This window comes from Stegostoma tigrinum, chromosome 28 (genome assembly GCF_030684315.1).
Source record: "Stegostoma tigrinum isolate sSteTig4 chromosome 28, sSteTig4.hap1, whole genome shotgun sequence".
NCBI classification, from domain to species: Eukaryota; Metazoa; Chordata; class Chondrichthyes; order Orectolobiformes; family Stegostomatidae; genus Stegostoma; species Stegostoma tigrinum.
In genome coordinates, this window is record NC_081381.1 from 32,337,997 (window position 1) to 32,365,612 (window position 27,616).

At 42.4% G+C, this 27,616-nt stretch overlaps 1 protein-coding gene across 7 annotated transcripts in view; it reads left to right on the forward strand.

Moving 5' to 3' along the window:
• atp13a2 (ATPase cation transporting 13A2) overlaps positions 1-27,616 on the forward strand; it is an 89,819-nt gene that overhangs the window by 25,000 nt on the left and 37,203 nt on the right. For 5 of the 7 annotated variants that reach the window (XM_048561453.2, XM_048561456.2, XM_048561452.2 and 2 more), the window contains 7 exons: positions 15,670-15,743; positions 16,371-16,538; positions 17,374-17,432; positions 18,594-18,702; positions 20,489-20,568; positions 23,007-23,084; positions 24,751-24,820. In XM_048561453.2, the coding sequence (XP_048417410.2) occupies positions 15,670-15,743; positions 16,371-16,538; positions 17,374-17,432; positions 18,594-18,702; positions 20,489-20,568; positions 23,007-23,084; positions 24,751-24,820 (638 nt within the window). Of the gene's footprint in view, positions 1-6,588; positions 6,773-11,352; positions 11,424-15,669; positions 15,744-16,370; positions 16,539-17,373; positions 17,433-18,593; positions 18,703-20,488; positions 20,569-23,006; positions 23,085-24,750; positions 24,821-27,616 lie in introns of those variants that run through there. The other 2 variants (XM_048561455.2, XM_048561454.2) reach the window with 2 other exon arrangements.

Genomic DNA, 27,616 nt, shown 5'->3' on the forward strand with positions numbered 1-27,616 from the left:
TCATGTACACCACATATATAGCATTGCCCTTATCGAGCCTTTCTGCTACCTCTGCAAAGGCCTCCAGCAAGTTAGATAAATATGATTTCCCATTTTAAAATCTGCACTGATGCTTCATAATCAACCCACCTTTTTCCATGTACCTGCTAATTCTACCCTGAATGATTGTCTAGAAGCTTTCCCACCATTGAACAAACATTTATTCCCTCAACAAAAAATGGCATACCAGGGTGACACACTGAGGCAAGTAGTGAAACAATATTGATACATCGTGTCAGGTCTGATTTTCAGCTGATGTTTTGATTGGAACTAATTTAATTTGCTGGAGGGACTAACTTAACTGAAAGCTAAACAGTTTCCAGTGACTTCCATCTGTAGCCATTTGCTGTGATTCACAAGAATACCTCTGTAAAGAGGAACATCTTTCCACTGTATGTGCTTCTCCAGGCTGACTTGGAAATTCATCACCATTCCTTATTGTTGAGCCAAAATCCTGGAAATTCCTTCCTGACAACACTGTGGGTGTACTTAACAAATGAACTGCAACAGCACCATCATTTTGACAACAGCTAGCATGCGCAATAAATGCTGGCCCAGCCAGTGAGCCCACATTCCCGATGAATTAAAAAAAACGTCTGAAGATGCTGACGCAGCCTCACTACATTCCTTAGCTTGGCAGTTTCACTTTGAGAGAAGATGTGTTTACTCACCTGTTGACTTTTTTTCATGTGGATTTTTGGTCCTAAAAGTACATATCCTCTCAATCTAGTGACCCATTAAGATTTCAGTGGTTTTCTGCACTTCTTTTAGAAGTGCAAAATCCATCAGCCATATCTTGTTTCAGAATTCTGGCAGAGGCCATCTGTTTCCAAACAACTTTTTGGAAAATAAATGAAGACGTGACGGCCGTTGAATGCCTTTCCCCTGCTGCTGACATTGTAGGAACTATTGACTCCTCAAAGACAAGTAGCTTGACAGCATTCACAGTGATGTTTTAACACAAATCTGAGTGTTTACCATGAATTGTGCTCGGAAAAGCTTTCCTTGTTGTTTTACCCTTTAGTGGATTGTGATCCTTGTTTTCCAATTCTCGTCTCTTGAGCATCCCTGATTTTAAATACACCACCATTGGCTGCCCTGTCTAAAGCTCTTTTACCCTCCCCTATGAAATTCTCCTCATAGTTCCCTCTATCTTTACCCCTCTTGTTCTTTAGGCCATGGTTTTAGCTATATATCCTAATGCAGCTTAATACCAGATTTTGTTTGATAATCGTACAGTACAGTGTCTTGGTATGTTTTCTTTTGACAGCCTTCTCCATATAAAAACAGTGTTGTGCTGTTTTTGTGTACTGCTCTAAGTGTTTGGATAAAAAATTGGGCTTTGGGTTTTGTACATGTCTGATTAAAGCAGCAGCAGAGGTACCAACACTTTTGCAGCTGAACTCCAACAAACATTGCAAGCATAATTTCTTCACATCATCACTGCATGCTGAAAAGCTGTGGGAATTGATTTTACAAGTTGTAAGCATTTAGCCTGCTTATATGGCTGTAAAGTATGCCATAGCTCCCTTTCTTGCAACAACACATCCCTATTCCTGTACTCGACCTCCTGCAATGGCCAACATACTGTTTGCTTTCTTTACAGCCTTTCTCACTATTGTGTTGACTTCCTCTTTAACCAGCAATGACACTCCACTTTTTCCATTTTGCCTGTCCTTCCTAAATACTGAATACCCTGGGACATGCAGTTCCCACCTCGGCCACCCTGTAGCCATGCCTCTGAAATCCAATTATGTCGTACTGATTTACATCTGTCTGTGGGATTAGTTCATCCACTTTCTTGGAAATACTTTGTGCATTAAGCTTGTGCATTTTTCACACTGTTTGTCTTGCTCTTATTTTTCTCAATAGCCTTGTTCGAATTTTGGTTTTTCTGCCTATCATGTTTCTTATTCCTTTTTCTGCCTTATGTTTTTGTCCTTGCTCCCTCCTTTTCTGACTCCTTACATGGGTCCCCATCCCCCTGGCATATTAGTTCAAATCCTCCCCAGCTGCTTATGGCACAGTCCTGTATTGAAGTAATATAGAGACCAATAACAGGTTACGTTTTAGATTAAGCGCTGTGTGGGACATGGTGTAAATTAGTGACAATCCATAGTTTCATAATGCTGAGATTATTAAATATTTATTCTAAGATGAAATTAACAAATTGAACCCACAGAGTGAAATAAATCAATGGTATACAATTGCTGCACAGACACATAGAACATAGAACATAGAACAGTACAGCACAGAACAGGCCCTTCAGCCCACAATGTTGTGCCGACCATTGATCCTCATGTATGCACCCTCAAATTTCTGTGACCATATACATGTCCAGCAGTCTTTTAAATAACCCCAATGACCTTGCTTCCACAACTGCTGCTGGCAACGCATTCCATGCTCTCACAACTCTCTGCGTAAAGAACCTGCCTCTGACATCCCCTCTATACTTTCCACCAACCAGCTTAAAACTATGACCCCTCGTGCTAGCCATTTCCGCCCTGGGAAATAGTCTCTGGCTATCAACTCTATCTATGCCTCTCATTATCTTGTATACCTCAATTAGGTCCCCTCTCCTCCTCCTTTTCTCCAATGAAAAGAGACCGAGCTCAGTCAACCTCTCTTCATAAGATAAGCCCTCCAGTCCAGGCAGCATCCTGGTAAACCTCCTCTGAACCCTCTCCAAAGCATCCACATCTTTCCTATAATAGGGCGCCCAGAACTGGACGCAGTATTCCAAGTGCGGTCTAACCAAAGTTTTATAGAGCTGCAACAAGATCTCACGACTCTTAAACTCAAGCCCCCTGTTAATGAAAGCCAAAACACCATATGCTTTCTTAACAACCCTGTCCACTTGGGTGGCCATTTTAAGGGATCTATGTATCTGCACACCAAGATCCCTCTGTTCCTCTACGCTGCCAAGAATCCTATCCTTAATCCTGTACTCAGCTTGTCAGGCTTTGAGAAGCATGGCCTACACACCTGGCATCGTGTCACCACAGAAATTCTGATACCGCATTTCCACAATTGGGTACTTATGCAAGATGAGATTGAACAGATAGGTAACAGGGTCCCTAATTTTCACTTAATAAAATCCAAAAGAACTGCAGATGCTAAAAACAAAAGGAACAAAAACAGAAGTTGTTGGAAAAACTCAGCATCTCTGGCAGCATCTGTGAAGAAAATTCAGAGTTAATGTTTCAGGTCTTGTGACACTTCCTCAGACGCCTCAGGGTCACTGGACCTGAAACGTTAACTCTGAATTTTCTTCACAGATGTTGCCAGACCTGAGCTTTAGCAGCAACTGCTGCTTGTCACTAATTTACACCATGCTCTAGGTGTTGCGGTTTCTTAGGCCAGAAACGTGAGCCTTCTTGCTCCTATGATGCTGCTTGGCCTGCTGTGCTCATCCAGCTCCACACCATGTTATGCCAGTATATTTGGAATGGATTTGAATGGTGATGAGTGTAAATATGATAGTGAAACAGAAATTCACATGCTTCAGTTTTTCCTTTATTTCCTGCTGTCTATGAGCTTGTGGTGATTTGCCACACAAAACTCTGTGGATTAAAGGACTTTGAAGTTTTCAGTTCTCTTATTAAATGGACCAAAGGTTAGATATCTAAAACAGATGGATCTATTATAAACTAACAAAGTGTGAAGCTGGATGAACACAGCAGGCCAAGCAGCATCTCATCAAAAGCTGACGTTTCGGGCCTAGACCCTTCATCAGAGAGGGGGATGTGGAGAGGGTTAGAATACACCTAGATTACACCTCCTCCCACCCACCCTCCTGCAAAAATTGCATCCCCTATTCCCAATTCATCCGCCTCCGCCGCATCTGCTCCCAGGATGAGGCATTCCACTCCCGCACATCCCAGATGTCCCAGTTCTCCAAGGACCGCAACTTTCCCCCCGCAGTGGTTGAGAACGCCCTTGACCGCGTGTCCTGCATTTCCCGCAACACATCCCTCACACCCCGCCCCCACCACAACCGCCCCAAGAGAATCCCCCTCATTCTCACACACCACCCCACCAACCCCTGGATACAACGCATCATCCTCCGACACTTCCGCCATCTACAATCCGACCCCACCACCCAAGACATTTTTCCATCCCCACCCTTGTCTGCCTTCCAGAGAGACCACTCTCTCCGTGACTCCTCTCCAACCCCACCACACCCGGCACGTTCCCCTGCAACCGCAGGAAGTGCTACACTTGCCCCCACACCACCTCCCTCACCCCTATCCCAGGCCCCAAGATGACTTTCCATATTAAGCAGATGTTCACCTGCACATCTGCCAATGTGGTATATTGTACCCATTGTACCTGGTATGGCTCCCTCTGCATTGGAGAAACCAAGCGGAGGCTTGGGGACCGCTTTGCAGAACACCTCCACTTGGTTCGCAATAAACAACTGCACCTCCCCGTCGCAAACCATTTTAACTCCCCACTCCCATTCCTCAGATGACATGTCCATCATGGGCCTCCTGCAATGCCACAGTGATGCCACCCAAAGGTTGCAGGAACAGCAACTCATATTCCGCTTGGGAACCCTGCAGCCCAATGGTATCAATGTGGACTTCACCAGCTTCAAAATCTCCCCTTCCCCCACCGCATCCCAAAACCAGCCCAGCCTGTCTCCGCCTCCCTAACCTATTCTTCCTCTCACCCATCCCTTCCTCCCACCTCAAGCTGCACCTCCGTTTCCTACCTACTAACCTCATCCCACCTCCTTGACCTGTCCGTCTTCCCTGGACTGACCTATGCCCTCCCCACCTATCCTCTCCTTTCCACCTATCTTCTTTTCTCTCCATCTTCAGTCTGCCTCCCCCTCTCTCCCTATTTCTTCCGGAACCCTCACCCCATCCCCCTCTCTGATGAAGGGTCTAGGCCCGAAACGTCAGCTTTTGTGCTCCTGAGATGCTGCTTGGCCTGCTGTGTTCATCCAGCTTCACACTTTGTTATATTGGATTCTCCAGCATCTGCAGTTCCCATTATCTCGGATCTATTATAAGTGATATCAAACTATACTCACTCCCCTACAGTTGCCCTATAGCCTTGCAAGTATTTCCTTTTCAAGCATGCAGCTAATACCATAAATGGGAGAACAAGAGAATATATTTTGAGATTTGCCTCCCAAAATTCAATCTAACGGACATTTTTTCTCAAATTGGGATGCACAGGAAAATAAATACAAACACTCTATTACGTCAGTAACCCAGTCCAGCATCAAACTGCTGTTTGCAACAAATGACAACACCCCCTCCACCCCCTATAATTGTTATATTTTTTATTCTCAGCTCTAATTAATTAAATTTGAAATCACCAGCTGCCACGACAAGTTTGGAACTCCTCTCTATTTCATTAGTTGATGCAACCAGATTACTAAATGATTAACATAATCATGATTGTATGTACCCTGAAGTCAGTTAATCATTCAGAAAGTGTTCACTTATAAAGAATCCTGCCTTACTATGATCAGCTTTTGGATTTGCTTCTATTCATATTTGACTTCTGATTCTAAAGGGCATTTGTAAAAAATCTAAGAAAATCTTTGTGAGGCAGGCATCAGCATTTCACATTGTTCCTGGCATGCTGGAAAGCCAAGAATGTGCAAATGGATATATCTACAGACTAAGTCCAGCATTATCCTCATTTAATAGAACTGTGGTTTGTTTTAAGAGATAATGGGAACTGCAGATGCTGGAGAATCCAGGATAACAAAGTGTGGAGCATCGTAAGATGCTGCTTGGCCTGATGTGTTCATCCAGCTCCACACTTTGTTATCTGTGGTTTGTTTTAAGCTGACTCTAGTGATGGCCGACTCCAATCAGACATGGGCAGGTTAAGTCACCGCTTGAAAACTCAGTGAGTTGTTTGGTAATATAAAGAGGAGTAATTGCACCCAACTTCATTGGCTGCAGCCTGTGAACAATTCCCTAATGTGTAAATTCTGGCCTGAACATTTGAGTTTGCCATTTGTTAAATTTTAGTGGGAAGCTTGGATTGACAAATTCCTAAGGAGCAAGAATTGAAACGGGAGTAAATGGGTAAAGTTGATCAATGGCTAGTGCAGAATCTTGCAAGCAGACCTGAGATAGCTAAAGTAGAATGGAAAACTTAAAAGTTGAAAGGGATGGTGGTGCCCAGTAGAGTTATGCTGATAAACAAAAATGTTGTTGACCAAATACATAGAATCCCTTCTCATGCTGTGACTGCTGCAAGAAATAATAGGGCAGTAGTTCGGTCTCCCCCCCGCCAATGCAGGTTCTGTCCACCCACAATTCCTCACTACCTTATTCTGCTCATTTACCTTTGTTTTAGTGTATCCTGCATAAATTATATTTAAGAGACTCAATTCTACAAGAAAATGCTGGGGTGTATTGACTGGTCCATGCCTCTGAAGTCACTTCAAATGTTTTTAGACTTAAATATATTGTATAAACGGAAGTAGGTGTGAGATGAAGTTGCAAAGTGGTGTGGTGATGAAAGGGTAAACTGTTAGCGCTTGGGAGTGGCTCTTAGCCGGAGGTGAGTTGCTTCGGCAACAGGATCTGAAAAGGAACTAAGGAAGTGCAGCAATCTGTTCGTTTATCTAGTAAATATTCTTCACTGTCACAATCTGTTCTAATGAGTTTTGTAGACCGAGTTTACTCAGATCTGTATCTTGGATGAAACAAATGCACCGTAGAAGCTGCATCAACTGTCCCTTGGCACTGGTTGTTAGGTGAGCCCTGCTACACCTTTTGTTGGATAAATAACGAAGGCTGCCAAAGAAATCTTTATCACACCTTAAGTTTGAGACCTCTTTATTATAATTATCAACTGTATGATTTATTTACAATGTTCAAATGTTTTGGAAGGATATGTATTTCTAATTGGAATAGCTGTTAAAAAGCTAAGCATTTTCAGGTAGTTAATAACCAAGCGTTTTTCCTCCTCCTGGTGTGCCTTTTTTTCAGAAGTTGTGGAATATATGACATGATATTATGCCATTTTATATTGCTCCTGCAAATCGGTCAGGATTATCTTGAAGAATTAAACTTTGAAGAAGAACTAAAAGAATTTTAATGCAGTTCATGTGTACATAGAAACAAGGGATCACGTAAATTACAGTATTTGCAGAAAAAATATATAAACAATGGAGTTGTTCTTGTGCTGAAGCTGCATTGACATGGAAAAATTAGAGACAGGCATTTGGTGGGCTCAACTGCAGGTTACACACAAGTGAGGAGTCCGAGTGCAGTATACTTGAGCCAAGATATCTCTCATTGGATTAAATGCGAGTGCTGAGAAATTGAAATCTGATTGAACCTTGTACAGTTTTCAAAATTTGCTCTTGCATTATTTGCCAATCTGTAATTGCATTGAAAAGTTTTGAGATTGGGCTTGTAATCATATTGACGAGACTGAATATGGCAGCAGCTTTCCTTAGTGACTTAATAACAACTCAACATCTTCTATGTCATTTCCTGCTAACCTATAATTTGCCAACTTTTTAAAGTTCAGTTCTAAACTTGCCTTGAAGTTTGTTTTTTAGGTTGCTAATACAGTGGTATAACTAAATTATAATATCCAACTCCAATGAAAGGAAATGAACAGTAAGACTGTAAATAAAAATATGGAAGGGAGGGAGTTGAAAAGACAGGGATGCAGTCTGCATATGCAATGTTATGACTTTGCTTTCAGCTGCTTTTAGCAAAGATGCTCCATTTGTGTTTTTCTTGAACTTGTGATGTCCTCCCTCAAATTTAATGTAATTAACTGTGATCATAGTTCATACATTTGTGATCATTTTTGCTGCTTTTTCTCATGTTCTCCTCTAAGCAAGAGTTTCCTTTGTAACACAGTGGTCAGATCCAAACACCCTTATCCCATTGTAAAGGCTCAATATGCAATTCCTGTTGCTTTTGAGCTACTGGGGTGAAAATCCTGGGATCCTTTTTTCATAGTATTTTGAGGTACTCACTGGGTTTTCTCTTCCAAGTTAGTAATTATCTGGTACTTAATCGGAGCAGATTTTTCCTGCTGTAGCTGTAGCTATGGTGAGAATGCAAAATAACATTTCAGGTCAAGTTAAAATAGTATCAGAGATAATGGGAACTGCAGATGCTGGAGATTCCAAGATAATAAAATGTGAGGCTGGATGAACACAGCAGGCCAAGCAGCATCTCAGGAGCACAAAAGCTGACGTTTCGGGCCTAGACCCTTCATCAGAGAGGGGGATGGGGGGAGGGAACTGGAATAAATAGGGAGAGAGGGGGAGGCGGACCGAAGATGGAGAGCAAAGAAGATAGGTGGAGAGGGTGTAGGTGGGGAGGTAGGGAGGGGATAGGTCAGTCCAGGGAAGACGGACAGGTCAAGGAGGTGGGATGAGGTTAGTAGGTAGCTGGGGGTGCGGCTGGGGGTGGGAGGAAGGGATGGGTGAGAGGAAGAACCGGTTAGGGAGGCAGAGACAGGTTGGACTGGTTTTGGGATGCAGTGGGTGGGGGGGAAGAGCTGGGCTGGTTGTGTGGTGCAGTGGGGGGAGGGGATGAACTGGGCTGGTTTAGGGATGCAGTGGGGGAAGGGGAGATTTTGAAACTGGTGAAGTCCACATTGATACCATATGGCTGCAGGGTTCCCAGGCGGAATATGAGTTGCTGTTCCTGCAACCTTCGGGTGGCATCATTGTGGCAGTGCAGGAGGCCCATGATGGACATGTCATCAAGAGAATGGGAGGGGGAGTGGAAATGGTTTGCGACTGGGAGGTGCAGTTGTTTGTTGCGAACTGAGCGGAGGTGTTCTGCAAAGCGGTCCCCAAGCCTCCGCTTGGTTTCCCCAATGTAGAGAAAGCCGCACCGGGTACAGTGGATGCAGTATACCACATTGGCAGATGTGCAGGTGAACCTCTGCTTAATGTGGAATGTCATCTTGGGGCCTGGGATGGGGGTGAGGGAGGAGGTGTGGGGACAAGTGTAGCATTTCCTGCGGTTGCAGGGGAAGGTGCCGGGTGTGGTGGGGTTGGAGGGCAGTGTGGAGCGAACAAGGGAGTCACGGAGAGAGTGGTCTCTCCGGAAAGCAGACAGGGGTGGGGATGGAAAAACACCTCCTCCCACCCACCCTCCTGCAAAAACTCCATCCCCTATTCCCAATTCCTCCGCCTCCGCCGCATCTGCTCCCACGATAAGACATTCCACTCCCGCACATCCCAGATGTCCAAGTTCTTTAAGGACCGCAACTTCCCCCCCACGGCGATTGAGCACGCCCTTGACCGCGTCTCCCGCATTTCCCGCGACACATCCCTCACACCCCGCCCCCGCCACAACCGCCCCAAGAGGATCCCCCTCGTTCTCACACACCACCCTACCAACCTCCGGATACAACGCATTATCCTCCGACACTTCCGCCATTTACAATCCGACCCCACCACCCAAGACATTTTTCCATCCCCACCCCTGTCTGCTTTCCGGAGAGACCACTCTCTCCGTGACTCCCTTGTTCGCTCCACACTGCCCTCCAACCCCACCACACCCGGCACCTTCCCCTGCAACCGCAGGAAATGCTACACTTGTCCCCACACCTCCTCCCTCACCCCCATCCCAGGCCCCAAGATGACATTCCACATTAAGCAGAGGTTCACCTGCACATCTGCCAATGTGGTATACTGCATCCACTGTACCCGGTGCGGCTTTCTCTACATTGGGGAAACCAAGCGGAGGCTTGGGGACCGCTTTGCAGAACACCTCCGCTCAGTTCGCAACAAACAACTGCACCTCCCAGTCGCAAACCATTTCCACTCCCCCTCCCATTCTCTTGATGACATGTCCATCATGGGCCTCCTGCACTGCCACAATGATGCCACCCGAAGGTTGCAGGAACAGCAACTCATATTCCGCCTGGGAACCCTGCAGCCATATGGTATCAATGTGGACTTCACCAGTTTCAAAATCTCCCCTTCCCCCACTGCATCCCTAAACCAGCCCAGTTCATCCCCTCCCCCCACTGCACCACACAACCAGCCCAGCTCTTCCCCCCCACCCACTGCATCCCAAAACCAGTCCAACCTGTCTCTGCCTCCCTAACCGGTTCTTCCTCTCACCCATCCCTTCCTCCCACCCCCAGCCGCACCCCCAGCTACCTACTAACCTCATCCCACCTCCTTGACCTGTCCGTCTTCCCTGGACTGACCTATCCCCTCCCTACCTCCCCACCTACACCCTCTCCACCTATCTTCTTTGCTCTCCATCTTCGGTCCGCCTCCCCCTCTCTCCCTATTTATTCCAGTTCCCTCCCCCCATCCCCCTCTCTGATGAAGGGTCTAGGCCCGAAACGTCAGCTTTTGTGCTCCTGAGATGCTGCTTGGCCTGCTGTGTTCATCCAGCCTCACATTTTATTATCTTATTTCAGGTCAAGTTGACTCGTTTACTCAACCTGAAATATTAACTCTACTATTTTGGAACAGCTGTCAGAACTGCTGGTGTTGTTTTTTTCCAGAAATATTTTGCTTTTCTTGTAGCTGGTCAAAAAGTTTGTGTGTAAGCCTTTTATGGTCAAATATTCTTCTACCTTTGACTGTCCAGACTCATTGGCCCAAGCCTGAGCCTTTTGTTATATGCTGGTGCAGGCTGCTTTATTTGAAGCAATTAGGGTGCGGCTGTGGAGATAGAGGAGGTGTGAAATTTTTTTTTGGTTTGCTGTATTGTTGACACGATAGGCCGAATGACCTCTTCCATGTTGTTGCTATTTTGGTTTGTATTATTTAGTGATGTTTCTGTTATTCCCAGGCCCTTTTGTCTAGTCTCCTGCACTGATTAATTTCCTCATTATTATTGATGTTGCTCAACTCTGGTGACCAATAATTTGTCAGCATTACTTTTCAGTTGTCACCACTTGGCATAGTTATATCATTTCCTGTTCTGTGGACCTTCAGCACCCCGTATGTATTTTAGTCTGTCTGTATTTTAGTTCCCTGAAAATTTGAAACTATCGTTTTTAGTTGCATTGTTTGTTTGCTTTGTTATTTGTTTAAATGAGGAAATGTTCCGAGCACTGAAAACATGATATAATTCCTCCATATCCTTGTCAGAAATAGATGACCCCACGCCTGGTGTTTTTCTAATTTAAGTGACTTCCTTTCTGAAGAAGGGTCCAGGCCCAAAATGTCAGCCTTCCTGCTCCTCCAACGCTGTTTGGCCTGCTGTGTTCATCCAGCTCTACGCCTTGTTCTCTCAGATTCTCCAGCATCTGCAGTTCCTACTATCTCTGAGACTTCCTTTGTTACTCTGGATTCTCTATATTTGGCCTAACTGGAGGTATTTCTTTTAGGACAAAAGCACAGTACTGTCGAAGCTGGAAATGAAAACAAAAAATTCTGGAAGAACTCAGCTGTAGCTATGGTGAGAATGCAAAATAACATTTCAGGTCAAGTTGACTCGTTTACTCAACCTGAAATATTAACTCTACTATTTTGGAACAGCTGTCAGAACTGCTGGTGTTGTTTTTTTCCAGAAATATTTTGCTTTTCTTGTAGCTGGTCAAAAAGTTTGTGTGTAAGCCTTTTATGGTCAAATATTCTTCTACCTTTGACTGTCCAGACTCAGGAAAAAGTTGTGCCTTGGAAAAGTGACCAGAAGTTTACCAATACTTGTCGATCCGTCTTAAGGCTGGTTCTAGGAGAGGAAAAATTGAAAAACCAGGATCACCAACAGATTTTGAATGTAGTTTTGAGTGGCTGTGTAACAGTTGATAAATGATGCTCACTCTAGGGAAGGCAGTTGCCAGGCCACCAGTTGCCACGAAGGCGAGCTACAGTGTCGTGTTAATGTAAAAAGAGTCCTGTCATTGAATCATACAGCATGGAAACAGACCCTTCAGTCTGACTAGTTCCCAAACTAAACTAGTCTCAGTTTCCTAGGTTTAGCCCATATCCCTCCAAATCTTTCCTATTCAAGTACTTGCCCAAATGTCTCTCAAATGTTGTAACTCTACCTGCATCATGCACTTCCTCTGGCAATTCATTTTGTATATGACCCACTCTGACTTTCTGAAAAATGTCACCCCTCAGGTCCTTTTTTAAAAGCTTTCTCCTCTCACCATGAAAATAGGCCTCCTAGTTTTGAGTCCCCCGCAGCCTGTTTTTATAACTCAAACCCTTCATTGCTGGCCATTATTGACTGGCTTTAAAATTACTGCTGGCACATTTTTCAGACAAACTCCATTTGTTCTATGAATCACATTTATCCTTTTATAAGACCATAAGACATAGGATTGGAAGTAAGGCCATTTGGCCCATCAAGTCCACTCGGTCATTTAAATCATGGCTGATGGGCATTTCAACTCCACTTCACTGCACTTTCCCTGTAGCCCTTGATTCCTTGAGATCAAGAATTTATCGATCTCTGCCTTGAAGGCATCCAACGTCCCGGCCTCCACTGCACTCCTTGGCAATGAATTCCACAAGCCCACCACCCTCTGGCTGAAGAAATGTCTCCTCATTTCCATTTTAAATTTACCCCCTCTAATTCTAAGGCGGTGCCCACGGGTCCTAGTCTCCCCACCTAATGGAAACAACTTGCCAGCATCCACCCTTTCTAAGCCATACATTATCTTGTAAGTTTCTATTAGATCTCCCCTCAACCTTCTAAACTCTAATGAATACAGTCCCAGGATCCTTAGCCGTTCATCATACGTTAAACGTACCATTCCAAGGATCATCTGTGTGAATATCCGCTGGACATGCTCCAGGGCTAGTATGTCCTTCCTGAGGTGTGGGGCCCAAAATTGGACACAGTATTCTAAATGGGGCCTAACTAGAGCTTTATAAAGCCTCAGAAGCACATCACTGGTTTTATATTCCAACCCTCTTGAGATAAACGACAACATTACATTCGCTTTCTTAATTACAGACTCAACCTGCAGGTTAACTTTTAGAGAATCCTGGACCAACACTCCCAGATCCCTTTGTACTTCTGCTTTACGAACTTTCTCACCATTTAGAAAATAGTCCATGCTTGTATTCTTTTTTTTTCCCAAAGTGCAAAACCTCGCATTTGCTCACATTGAATTTCATCAGCCATTTCCTGGACCACTCTCCTAAACTGTCTAAGTCTTTCTGCAGGTTCCCCACCTCCTCAGTACTGCCTGCCTGTTCACCTATCTTTGTATCATCGGCAAACTTCACCAGAATGCCCCCAGTCCCTTCATCCAGATCATTAATATACAAGGTGAACAGCTGTGGCCCCAACACTGAATCCTGCGAGACACCACTCGTCACCGGTTGCCATTCCAAAAAAGAGCCTTTTATCCCAACTCTCTGCCTTCTGTCAGACAGCCAATCCTCAATCCAAGCCAGTAGCTCACCCTGAACACCGTGGGCCTTCACCTTGCTCAGCAGCCTCCCGTGAGGCACCATATCAAAGGCCTTTTGGAAGTCTAGATAGATAACATCTACTGGGTTTCCCTGGTCTAACATACTTGTTACCTCTTCAAAGAATTCTAACAGGTTTGTCAGGCATGACCTCCCCTTACTAAATCCATGCTTACTTGTTCTAATCTGACCCTATGCTTCCAGGAATTTAGAAATCTCATCCTTGACAATGGATTCTAGAATTGTACCAACAACCGAGGTTAGGCTAATCGGCCTATAATTTTCCATCTTTTGCCTTGATCCTTTCTTAAACAAGGAGGTTAAAACAGCAATTTTCCAATCATCTGGGACTTTCCCTGACTCCAGTGACTTTTGAAAGATCATAACCAAAGTGTCCGCTATTTCCTCAGCCACCTCCTTCAGAACTCAAGGATGTAGCCCATCGGGGCCAGGAGTTTTATCACTTTTTAGACCTTTTAGGTTTTCTAGCATTTTCTCTTTTGTAATGCCTACCATACTCAACTTTGCCCATGACCCTCCCTAACTGTTGGCATACTACTCATGTCTTCCACTGTGAAGACTGATGCAAAGTACTTATTAATTTCTTCAGCTATTTCCTTATCTCCCATCACTAGCCTTCCAGCAATTTGGAGCGCCCCAATGTCTACTTTTGCCTCTCGTTTGTTTCTTATGTATTGAAAGAAACTTTTACTATCATTTCTAATATTACTAGCTAGCCTAGCTTCATATTTGATCCTCTCCTTCCTTATTGGTCTCTTTGTTATCCTCTGTTTGTTTTTGTAGCCTTCCCAATCTTCTGATTTCCCAGTGCTGTTGGCCACTTTATAAGCTGTCTCTTTTTTTCTTTGATACATTTCCTGACTTCCTTGTGGCTATCTAATGGCTGTCTAATCCCACCCTGGATAATCTTTCTTTTCTTTGGGATGAAATTATATTGCTGTAAATGATTTAACACCATGAGTGACACAAATTTGAAGTATGAAAGTTCACTTAATTTAGACCTGTGCAGTTCAAACTGCACTCTTAGGACACAGCTTTGGATTCATTTGTGGGCTGAAGGGCAGATTTTGCGAAAAATGTTGGAGCAAATTGCACCTTTACCCATTGGAGTTTAGAATAATGAGGTGATCTTATTGAAATGTGAGATTCTGAGGAGACTTGACAAGGTTGATTCTGAGAGGACTCTTCTCCTTGGAGGACAGTAATGTCGTTGACTCTCAACTGCCTACTGAAATAGCACAGCAAGCCAATCACTTCGAGGGCAGCTGGAGGTAGGCAGTAAATGTTAGCCAGCCAGTGACACCCACATCCCACGTGAATAAAAAAATTTTGGAAAGAAATTCGAACCAGGGAACAGAGTTAAAGATGTAGTCTCACTTCTGTGATCTTGATTATGTAGAAATTTTTGTCTGAGGGGTCTTAATCTGTGCGGTTCCCTTCCCCAGAATATAACAGACACTAGGTCATCTAATTTATTTGAGGCTGAACTTGATAGAATTTTGACAAATACGTCAGTTGACAGAGGACTAACAGGCAAATGGAGTTGAGACCAGAGCCAAATCAACGGTGATTTTGTTGGTTGACAGAACAAGCCTGAAGAGCCAAAGACCCCAACCTGAGCTTATGACCTATGTCCTAAATCAGGTTTGCAAGGATAGAAGGATAGAATCAGAATCCCTGCAGTGTGGAGGCAAACCATTTTCGCCCATCAAGTCCATACCAACCCTCCGAAGAGCATCCCACCCTGACCAACCCTGCTATCCTAACTCTGTAACCCTGTGTTTCACATGGCTAATCCACCTAATTCACACATTGCTGGACACTGATAATTTAGCATGGCCAATCTGCCTAACCTGCACATCTTTAGGCTGTGGAGGAAGATGAAGCACCTGGAGGAATCCACACAGATACTGGGAGAATGTACAAACTCTACACAGTCTCCCAGGGCTGGAATTAAACCCGGGTCCCTGGTGCTGTGAGGCAGCCATGCTAACTGGTGAGCCACCGTGCTGTCCCTAGGGAATCAAGTGTTGTTGATGTTCACATGAACAGAGGGCAAACATTTCACACTTACTATAAGACTTTATTGGAATCCTAGTGACGACAACAGTGGAATCAAAATGTTGGCTTTGAAGCATAAGTCGGTTGGAAGATGAAGTTTTATTGTGAATGCTCTGTAGCTATTACAACAGTGACACTGTTAGGTATACGCTGAGGTAAAAGGTCCACTGAAGTAGTTGTCTGTTCTTTTACAGATAGCAGCAAGCTGCTGAAGGACCAGCCGTCCTGTTATGGTACAGTCCGGCACACTGGGACCATCATCTCCATGGTAATGTATTACAGAGGAACTAAGAAGAATTAAATTGGGTATCTGATGGTCAATATCATTTGTTTAAACATTTTGAGAGTGTATTTAATTCTCTTCTGTGAAACACACTTTAACTCTTCAACCCTTCTGATTCCATATTCACCATTTTATTAACAATGGGAATTGTTGTCTGCTCTGTAGTGCCATTGTGGTAGCTCTAAATTTGTCTAGAAGGTTTGTGGGGACATTTGCACACCACCCCAAACTCTACTTGACTTCATAGGTCAGGGATGGGAAGGCTTTAAGATTTCCAGTGATGGTTCTTATTGAGACAACAAGTTCAGTGATTAATTTTGGGGTGGTGAAATAACAGAACTGAGACATGTACTGGAAAGAAAACCACTCCTAAGCTTAGTTTTGTTTAAAGCAAAGTAGTTTTAAAATTTAATAGATTCAGGAAACAGTTAATTCCAGAATCGGAGAATTTAAGGATTTCAGTTTTAGATGTGTCAGATTTTCTCAGTTGTATTAAGTTTTTTGTGTGTTATCTACATGGTACAGTTATTAATGAAGCTTCTGGGATTTTGTAGTTGTGTGAATAGCCTGCATATTTCTTTGTGGTACTAAAACCGATACATTTCTATGCAGGAGGTGACTGGATACCAGCGAGTGCAATGGCGAGTAATTCTCTGCCATATTCTTACTGTGCTGACGGTGGGAATATTGTGGGTCATCTTTCACTGGAAGCCAGTTCTGGAAGTGCTTGTTAAATGCCACCCCTGTCATCTGAGCCAGTCTGACTGGGTCATAATAAAGGTAAGAGAAATCAAGCTTTAATGTGGATTAAAGTTGACTGGCTGGAGCAGTGAGGTTACTATTGGACGTTTTAGCGGAAAATGATTGAGATAGTTGTTCAATTACACAAATGTGGTTGAATCTCAACTGCACTCTGGGCAGTTAGGGATGGGCAATAAATATTGTCCTGGACAGTGATGCCCCATGAATGTATTAATTCAAAATTACTTGTTTCTGTTGTGCCTTCAATGAGATTGTAGTTGATTGGCTTTCCAACGCAAAACGCATTTTCATTCCTGTCATTGTGTGTATTTCGGTCTGGTGAAAATGATTGACCTGCTTTCATACTGGTGAACGCATAGTTATCATCTTGCAGACCTAAATTTTAGTGGATCATGGTGGAGAGAGGATGGTGAAAGCAATTTAGAAAATCTCTTGACTCCTCCTTTTATGTTATTTATATTGTGACCTCTTGGTTAACAATACACAACTTACTTGCTATATGATGAGTCTTAAGTACATAGGTGTAGACATGTCGCTTTGACTTGAACAAGTGATTGTTTAATTTTGAAGAGCCGCTCCTTTTTAGGGTGGGTCTAGTTACATTGATTCTCTAAGTTGGTGAGATACTGCACATTTAAAATCAATTAAGAAGTAGCTAGTATAGGGTTTTTGTCCTTTTTAAGCTCCTTGCTTTGTTTATCCTTCTGAGGAAAATGTGTTTTAATCAATAAAATACCTTTCTGACATTCAATTTTGGAGTATTTCATCGGTTGTGAATAGATCTTGTATAAAGCTTAAGGAATTTGTAAAGATTGGATTCACTGGAGCTAATGTTTAAACTGATTTCTTGCAGGATTCATTTAACCAGCAATTCGTAGCCAAAGTTTGGAGAGAAGAGATAGAGGATGACAGGTTAGTTTTTCTATGTTGGTTAGAATTAACTGTGGACATGCAGTGACTAAATTTCCAGATGACCAGGAACCCCTCCTGAACAAAACTGCATTAATGCAATGTTTATGGATTATTGACGTTGCTACTCAGTAATCTAGAGGCAATAAATGAAGATATGTAATCTGTAGCTAGCACTAGGGTATTCCAAAAGGCATCTGCTCTGGACTGTGGAGAGGATTTCTGCTATTGATCTGCTAGTTCTTGACCCTTTTCTTTGAAAATGCACTCAGCAACTGGGCTTAGAATCAGGCTGTGTTTTGGTTTCGTCCACAGTGAAACCGTCCATAGCCTTATTAGCCTCATTAGCCTAAGAAATGAAGCGTGTCTGCTGGGAGTGGTGGTTACTGAGGTCAGCTGGCAACTGTGAAAACCCATTTAACTAAGAATAAGGGAATTGTATACCCCGTGATTTCTTTCATTCTGGAGATGGCTGTGAAAAATTATAGGATGCATGGTTCTTGATTGCTGAATGCTATCCAGGCTGAATAAAATCTGGCCCTCCCTCCACGTTTACTTTTCAGCAAGAATTTTGGTTGATTTTCCCCAGGTTGATGCATATTGTAATTGTAGTACTCTCATCCTACTTTTACTGGCATCCATTAATTTAGAACTACCCCGATCTGAGCTGTTTGTATTAACCAGTCAGGAGCACTAAAAAATTCTGAAGCCAGGTCACTGGATTCAGAGTGCTAGTTCTGCTTTTTCTCCACAATTGCTGCCAGACCTGCTGAGTTTCTCTAATTTCTGTTTCTGTTTCAGATTTCAACTTCTGCAATTCTTTATTTTATTTGGAGCAAAATTGACATTTATTAATCTTTGACATTTATTAATTTTCATGAGCTACAGTGGCTGGTTAAAAGTGGCTGTCGTTGCACAGATCTTGATCATGCCTTTCTCTTGGAGTCAAAAGTAAGGGATGCAATGCAACACTTATGAACGAGGATGGTGTGTGAATGCATAAAGGACAGACGACTGCTGTATTTGATCATTGACATATTATGGCAGGAACGTGGGGCGAGAGCTGTACATCTCTGCCCATGCCTCAACCTACTTATCAATTATGAACTATCAGAAAATGTAGCATATTGATTGCTTGTCTATCCAATGTTCTTCTCTGCACAGTTTTCCTCATCCAGTTCAGCCTAGTGATGATGAGAATCGAATTAATTTAGCCATAGGAGTGCTTGAGGATGATTGGAAGGACACTATTCAACTTCAGAAACAGGAGGAGGTAGGAGATTGGATTCCATATCACCCATGTGTTATATTACTAACTATACAAACTTGTGTGTTACAAAGTAAAGTTCCTGTTGGATAAGAATTTGGGCAGTCACCATGTTGTTCTCCATGAATACCCAAATAATAAAACATTAAATTGGCAGCAGCACCTGGAGAAAAATGGGAAATGTGGAAAATGTTGCCCTTGTGCAACAATGAAAAAGCTTCTGAAATTGAGAGGGAAGCAGTTTAAAACAATAATTCAAAGTATGTGGAGGTCACAAGCTTTTATTGCCCATCCTTGTTTTGACAAGGTGGTGATCTGTCTTTGTGAAACATAGCAGTCCATGTGGTAGAGATCCTCCTACATAACTGTTCCAGAAAATATGGTTCCAGAATTTTGACCCAATACCAGTGAGTAATAGCGTTTTTGTCAGATTGATTTGTGACTTGGATAGAAACTTAGAGATGGTATTACATTATGTCTTCTGCCCTTGTCCTTCATGGTAAAGCTTCTTAATTTAGCTGTTTCTGTGGAAGAAGTGTTGGTGAGTGTAACTGGAACCTATTGCAGACATTCTGTATCAGTGGTGGAGGGTTGTGAATGTTTAAAGTAGTCTAGAGCCTCAACCGATCAGACTTACTCTCAAGTACGTTGAGCTGTTTGAATGTTGTTGGAGTGCACTCATCTAGGTAATTAAAGACTATTCCATTGTATTCTTTGGCTGAAAGCCTTTAAGGCATTAGGAGGTGAATCCACTCACTTCAGAATACTTAGCCTCCGAAATGATCTTGGCTAGTCAGTTAAGTTCTTAGTTTAATATTCACCCTCAGGAAGTTGAGTGGGAGAATCCAACAACTGCATGCTAGAGAAGAAAAGAAGGAACCTTGTGCTGCAACCTGCCTGGAAATGTTTGGTGTGGCATTCTGGGCTTATAAGAGAAAACATTCCATTCCCTGGCACAAAATAAATGGTACTGCAATTTATGCAATATCTGTCTTGTATCATTGACATTTCTCCTAAAAAGCTGTCGTTGCATTCTTGTGTGACCTCGTACTGTAGAAAACCACACTATAGAAAATTGCTATACACTACAGTAGCAAGTTTGTGTTATCTAAACAGTGTCCACTATTCGTCAATCGAGTTACAGCCAATTCGTATTAATGAAACATGCTTTATAGCAGAAATACTTATTTCTAATACTAATTCTAATGAATCGAACCACATGGGACTATTTCGTTTGCTTTTTCTATTGCAAGCACAATATGTTATGAATATAAAAATATGGAGGTGTAGCTGTGATTCAAAAACAAAGGGTCAAACCAGAAAACTCCCTTTCCTTCCTATCTGATCCACACAAAACTGAAAGGAAGTTTTGCGAGAGGACTTTGACACTAGTCTCATTATGTCCTAAATGAAAACAAAGTTAAAATGCGGCTGTTTATGAACTCCTGAAAACAATTAATTCATTTTCTGAGGTCAGTTCTGTTTTAGTGGCTATTGTGGTATAGTGGTAGTGTCTCTACCTTTGAGCCAGAAGACCCAGTTTCAAATCCTACTTACTGCAGATATATGTAATAAAGGTTCTTTAGAAAATAGAGAAAGGTACATTATTCAAAATGAAATTCCCAGCTATCAAGGAGGACTTTAAAGTGAAGGGCTAGTGTTTCTTGTTCAGTGTCACCACTCATTCAACTTTCATTAGTTAGCTAAGTCATCATGGTGTTGCTGTATTCACTGCTCTTTGCAGCAAGTTCATATTCTAAATTTTATAATATTGCTGTTTTTTTCTTAAAAGAAAAATGTGATTCGTTACTATATGTTTGAGGGGTTACGCTACATTTGGATTGAGAAGAGACAATGCTTCTGCAAGCTCAGGTACCTAAACTCACAGGATACTTATGACTTTCAGGTTACTCTGATTCATCTATTCCTTCTGAAGAATTCTGCTTCCTGTTTGGAATAGATCTTCTGCTTTGTCTTATTTAATGAGTGTGTCTTTTTCCATGTTTCTATCAAGCTTTCTCAGAATGACGGTTAATCTTGTCATTTATTCTTATAGCTTAGAGATAAAGGAGGATCAGTATGAACTATGATGTGTATATCCTGTTTGTATGCATTTTATGCTATTTCAGTCTTCGGTATCTTGATGTTTGTCTCCACTTATATAGTAGAAAGCACAAGTACTGATTAACAAACTTTACACCAGGTGAGAAGTCTTCCTGTTGTTTCCCATTACCACACCCTGAAAAAAAGCAGTAGTGTATATGTTAAATAGATGCTGGCAAAAATAGAGAGTGCCACGTTACTTTTGCAACAAGAATTAAATTATCATGCTTTTAAGATTGGGTAGAAAAGAACAAGATGATTTTAGTTATTTATCTAGCAAATGAAATCCCTGGACCCAAGTGATCACGTTCTCATTCTCTGACTTTAAACAGTTAGTCTGCGCCTTACCTTTTGAAGGGATATTCTTTAACAATGTTTGCAGCATTGTGTGTGTCCCTGCACAAGTTTGTCCTGGGTGTCAAAAGTACACGTGGACCACTGTCACTACTGTTTGTTTGACGTGTTTGTTGCAAAGGACTTAACTAGTGACTTCTAATGTTTTCCATTTCTTGATCCAGTGGATGTCCGCTGGTGGATTTTGCTCAGGAAAATTGCCTCATTTGGGACACCAAGATTTGGAAACGTGCCATTATAGGTACAGATGAGCTAGACAAGAAAAAACTTTTCCCCTTGATGGAGGGATCAATGATTGGGAGCATAGATTTATAGTAGGGATCAGAAGGTTTAGAGGAGATGTGAGTAACAATATTTTTTCACCTGGAGGGTGGCCAGTGAATAGAAGCAAAACCCCTCATAACATTTTATTTAGATGTGCCCTTGTGGTACCAAAGAATAAAAGCCTTTGGGCCAAGTGCTGGAAAATGTGTTTAGAATAATTGTAGGTTTTTTTATCAACATGGACATGGTGGACGGAGGGCTTTTTTCTGTGTCATAGGCCACTGACTGTTTTGGAGAAATAAATGAGGTGCAGCACAGATGTTTTCAAGTTTCTTTTGGACCTTTCCTAGTTGATGGATATGAGAGGGAGTAATGTTTGCAAGGACAGAAAGCCAGGAAGAGGTGTTGAGTGAATAGTTCAAGTTAGGATGCACACTGTTGCGTAAGTTGAGTGTCACCAAAATGATTCTGATCACCTGTCTCTGGATGTAGAGTATGAAAGGGCAAGTGCTGAGGTCAGGGGTGTAGCAGCACCAGCGCTCGTGTAGATCCAACAAGTTTGATTGTTGGTATTTCTGGTTTTGAGCTTTCCTGCTGTTTTCAGATGCTTCTGAAAGGAGAAAATAAACAGATGATTCGTAGTGCAGGATGTTATTGAAGGTTTGAAGGATAAATAGCAATGAGCTAAATCAAGAAGCACTGATTAGACAATGTCAAGCTTGAGGTTTGGGAAGCTATAAAAAGGAGGAAAATTGAAGGAGTGAAAGAATTCCGCAATTTTGTGGTTTCAGATTTTTCTGTCTTAGTTTTGGTGATTTGAATGGTGTGCTTCATTCCCGGAAAGATTCAGATCAGTGATTATGAAATGATCAAGGCTTCATTTTTTGTGTTGCCTGGTGTATAGATATTTGTGGAATATAATAGGTTGAATCAGATTGGCTCAATAGTTTTACATGATTACTTTTGCAATTGAAACTTTTGAGTTTTATTTCCTTAATCATTTTATTTGCCTGTGGAATGTGGGCGTACATTACCTACATTAGTATTTATTATCAATCCCTAACTCGCCACAAGGTGGTGAAGAGGCAGTGCTGAGGAATTAGATGTTGTCCAGACCAGGTAAGGATGGCAGGTTATTCATCCAGTGACGTTACCATTTTGCCCCACTCCCTTCCTTAGAGGTTTTATTTGCAGTTATTAGGCGTTTAAGAGGACTGGGAAGAGTACTTGACAAGAATATATTTGGGCTCTTTAGATGAACATGCTTACTAATGGGGAATATCCTTTTCTTTGTACATTCTTCTCTCTCTGACTGGCTGTTAATTCATTTTCTTTATTTACAACATTTCCCACACTGACTTATCCAGCTTTAATTATATTTGTCAAATTGTAGTTAAAATCTGACCATTGGTGGCTACCCCGTATATTTTTACACTATTACTATCAATGACCCCCCCCAGGATTTAACATTGATCAACTTTCCTAGTTTATCTGTATGTCTCACTTGGGGACATTTTCCATAAGGAAAAGTGCAGGGCCTTTTGAGAAGGTATGTTTCCAAGCTGATTGGTATTTTTGTACATTTGCAGCGTTCTTGAAGAAACGCTGACCTGTGGAGACATTCACAGGCAACAGAGGGGACTCAGCCGTCATAACCAAAACTCAAAGTGAGTACTTGGCACATTCTCAAGATTAGTTGTGTTTGAACGGATGGAATGTATTGCTGAAATATCTCTGACAATCAACAGTTGGCAAAACTCTACAGAATAGCATGCCTTTAGCTTTCAGTTAAATGAATGGCTGTTTGTTAGAAAACCCCAAGAAATGACCATGTAGCTCAATTGTACCCAAATAAGTGGAGAACTAGTTTCCTAGAATAGTTACTATTTAAGGAATTTTTGTTGCTGGGCCATATCCATTAGGGAAAGCTGGAATTTCCACTCTGTAGTTGAACACAAAGAGCAAAAGAAGAGAGATGCATCTCCAGAATGGACATCCTCAATTGCTGACCAGTGTTGAGTTAGCTATTATCTGTTGCTGTGGTTATTTGAACATAAGAATAAAGTCATTCTTAAGATCAATCTCAGTCATGAATATTTTATTTGATTCAGTTGCAGTACTACAGTTGCTTCCAGAATTTTTGGGCAAGGAGGGGCAAGAGGGTTGGAGTATAAAAGCAGTGATGTGCTTCTAAGGCTTTATAAGGCTCTAGTTAAGCCCCATTTAGAATACTGTGTCCAATTTTGGGCCCCACATCTCAGGAAGGACATACTAGCCCTGGAGCGTGTCCAGCGGAGATTCACACGGATGATCCCTGGAATGGTACGTTTAACGTATGATGAACGGTTAAGGATCCTGGGATTGTATTCATTAGAGTTTAGAAGGTTGAGGGGAGATCTAATAGAAACTTACAAGATAATGTATGGCTTAGAAAGGGTGGATGCTGGGAAGTTGTTTCCGTTAGGCAGGGAGACTAGGACCCGTGGGCACAGCCTTAAAATTAGAGGGGGTAAATTTAAAACTGAAATGAGACAACATTTCTTCAGCCACAGAGTGGTGGGCTTGTGGAATTCATTGCCGCAGAGTGCGGTGGAGGCCGGGACGTTGGATGCCTTCAAGGCAGAGATCGACAGATCCTTGATTCCTTTTGAGATCAAGAGCTATGGGGAGAGTGCAGGGAAGTCGTGTTGAAATGCCCATCAGCCATGATTTAAATGACGGAGTGGACTTGATGGGCCAAATGGCCGTACTTCCACTCTTATGTCTTATGGTCTTATGGTCATTCAACCTCTTAACTCCATGTATCAGCCTTTCCTCTATGCCTTATGATAGCCTTACTTAAGATCAATCTCAGTCATGAATATTTTATTTGATTCAGTTGCAGTACTACAGTTGCTTCCAGAATTTTTGGGCAAGGAGAGGCAATTATAACTTAGGCACTCGGTCCTAATCACTAAACAATTAATGACTGTGATTGGAAAGTGAATTTAGTAGGTGACAGTAGAATTAGACTTGGCTGTGATGTACTCTGGATTAGTGGTTTGCCTGCATTTATTGTCTAGATTTGCAGTTGGGCAATCTCCTCTTTAGGAGATGAGGACATAAATAGAAATGAATTTTGTACAGTTAATGTTTAAAGCTATAGTAGAAGCGAAGATAGGAAGATAACTACACAAGCCACTGTAAAGTCTGTAATTTTTATGTACTTAAAATGCTTTCATTTGACTTTCATATTTGCATGAGGATAGTTAATGGTGCAGATAATTGTGTTTGGAATCTGATCAGGTACAGAATTGTGCCTCCCATGCCAATAGCTTTTTTTAAATCTTGCAGAAGACGGGTGTATGGACCAAATATAATTGATGTGCCTGTAAAGTCATACTTTAGGCTACTAATAGAGGAGGTGAGTTGAAATCTGTCTTTTTCTACAGTCCAACCTTTTGAGGTCAGGTGGACAGTATAATTACGTTGCTCATGTTGCAGTATTTTGTTGGCACAATTTCAGAGCCTCAGTGTTGTTTGTGTCTGGAGACAGGTTGTTGCCGGTGCATTTACCTGATCTCACTCATGCTATTGTGCACATATGGAAATGGGAACTTATCAATTTTTTACAAAGAAGGAGGAAGCACTCGTACACCACACAGCTGTTCACCAAGGAGAGTCAGACATCAGATATAGGAGCAGAATTAGACCATTTGACCCATCAAGCCTGTTCGGCCATTTGATCATAGCTGATATAATTCGTGACCTTATTCTCCTGCCTTCGCCCTGTTAATCTTGATTCCCTTACTAATGAAGAACCTATCTATCTCTGGTCTTAAATACACAATAGTTTGGCCTTCACAACCTTCTACGGCATTGAGTTTCATAGATTCACCACCCTCTAGCTGAAGAAATTCTACTTCACCTCAGTTCTAAAGGGTCACCTTTATTTTGAGTCTGTGCCCTCAGCTCCTAGGGTCTGTTACTAGTGGAACAACCTTCTCCCTGTCCATTCCAACCAAGCCTCTCAGTATTCTTTAAGTTTCAATCAGGGCCCAAAACTGGTCAGAGTATTCCAAAGGTGGTCTGACCAGAGCCTTATACAGGTACACGGTACATGTCTTCTCTTGTATTCTAGCCCTATCAAAATGAATGTTAACATTACATTTGCATTTCTAACTGCCAACTGGCCCTGCACATTAACCCAAAGTGTACTGAACTAGGACTCCTGAATCCCTTTGTGCTTCACATTTCTGTAGCCTTTCCCATTTTTAAAAAATAGTTTGTACTTCAATTCTTCCAATTAACATGCGTGCCCTCGTGCTTTTCCCACATATTATTCCATTCACCACTTTTTTGCCCACGCTCCTAGTCTTTAGAAGTCCTTGTGCGGCCTCCCTGCTTCCTCAACACTAGTTGTCTCCCCCACCTATTTTTTGTTTTTTTGCAAATTTAACGACAATGCACTATATTCTTTGTCCAGATCATTTAATGTATAATTTGAATAGTTGTCCCAACATTGACCCCTGTGGAATCCACTGGCCACCAGCTGCCATCCAGAAAAAGACCCCTTTTTCTCCACACTGTGCCATTCAGCCAATCCTCTAGCCACGCCAGTACACTGTCCTGAACACTGTGGGCTCGTATCTTATTTAGCAGCAACTGTGTGATGTCTTGCCAAAGCCCTTCTGGAAATCCAAATAATGCACGTCAACTGGTTTTCTTCTGTCTAAATTCCTTGTTACCCCTTCAGAGAAATCTAATAAATTTGTCAAGCCCCCCCTGGTCAGGCTCCCTTTGTAGCCATACTGACTCAGGCCTATTTTATCATGCACACCAAGAACTCTGCAATCTCACCCTTAATAATGAACTCTAAAATATTACTAATGACTGAAGTCAACTGACTTGTAATTTCCCATTTTCTGTCTCTCTCCCTTTTTAAACAGGGATAGTACATTATACATTTTCCAGTCCTCTGGGACCCTCCCTGACTCCAGTGATTCCTGAAAGATCACCACCAATGCCTCTACAAGCTCCACTATCTCCTTTGGAACCCTGGGGTGTGACCCATCTGGTCTGAGCAATTTATCCACTTTTAGAACTTTCAGCTTTCCCATCACCACCACCTTAGTAATGTCCACTACATTCACTTCTGTCCTCAAACTCTCTTGAAGTTCTGGTGCTCAGGTGGTATCTTCCACCCCGCAGACTGATACAAAGTGCCTATTCAGTTCCTCCTCAGTTTCTTTGTTCCCCATCACTACTACTCCAGCCTAATTTTCCAGTATCCAATGCCTACTTTTAGCTCTCTTGTCTTTACACAAACCTAACTAAACACTTGCAGCCTTCTTTTATATTACGAGCTAGCTTACCCTTCTATTTCACCATCTTCCCCTTTAGTTTTTTCTGTTGTCCTCCGTTGGTTTCGAAGGCTTCCTAATCCTCTGGCTTCCCACTAATCTTCACTACATTGTAGACTCGTGATTTAAGCTGTCCATGGCTTCCCTTGGCAGCAATGGTTGCCTCATCCTTTCTTTTCGTATGTTTCTTCCTTGGAATGAATTTCTGCTGTGCCTCCTAAATTACCCCTCAGAACCCGCTGCTCGTGCTGCTCCACCATCGTCATCAAATTGTAATAGTCCCTTTCTTACAAGCCTGATCTATCTCCTGATTGATTTTCTGCCTCATATACTGACTACTGCTGGATGGGTTCTGAACATAACTTCCCTTCAAGGTCTTTTTTGTTTTTGCAGTTTCTCAACTCTACCCACACAGGTTCTACACCTTCTGATACTCTATTGCTTTTTGCTATTGATTTTAATTTCATTTCTTACTAACAAGGCAATCCCGCTTCCTCTGCTTGACTACACCTCACCTACTCTCCTACAAAGGTGCGATTCCATACTCCCTATTCCTCTGCCTCCACCACATCTGCTTCCAGGATGAGGCGTTCCACTCAAAGACATTCCAGATATCCTCCTAATTTAGAGGAAATTTTCCCTGCTCTGTAATTAAGGATGACATCAATCGTATCTTTTCCATTTCCCATACTTCTGCCCTCATAGCATCCCCCCCCCCCCCCGCCATAGCAATGAGGATAGAGGCCCCTTAGTCCTCACATACCACCCCACCAACCTCCAATCCGACACATCATCCTCTGACATGACCGCCACCCACAATCAGATCCCACCACAAATTGATATTTCCCTCCCCATCC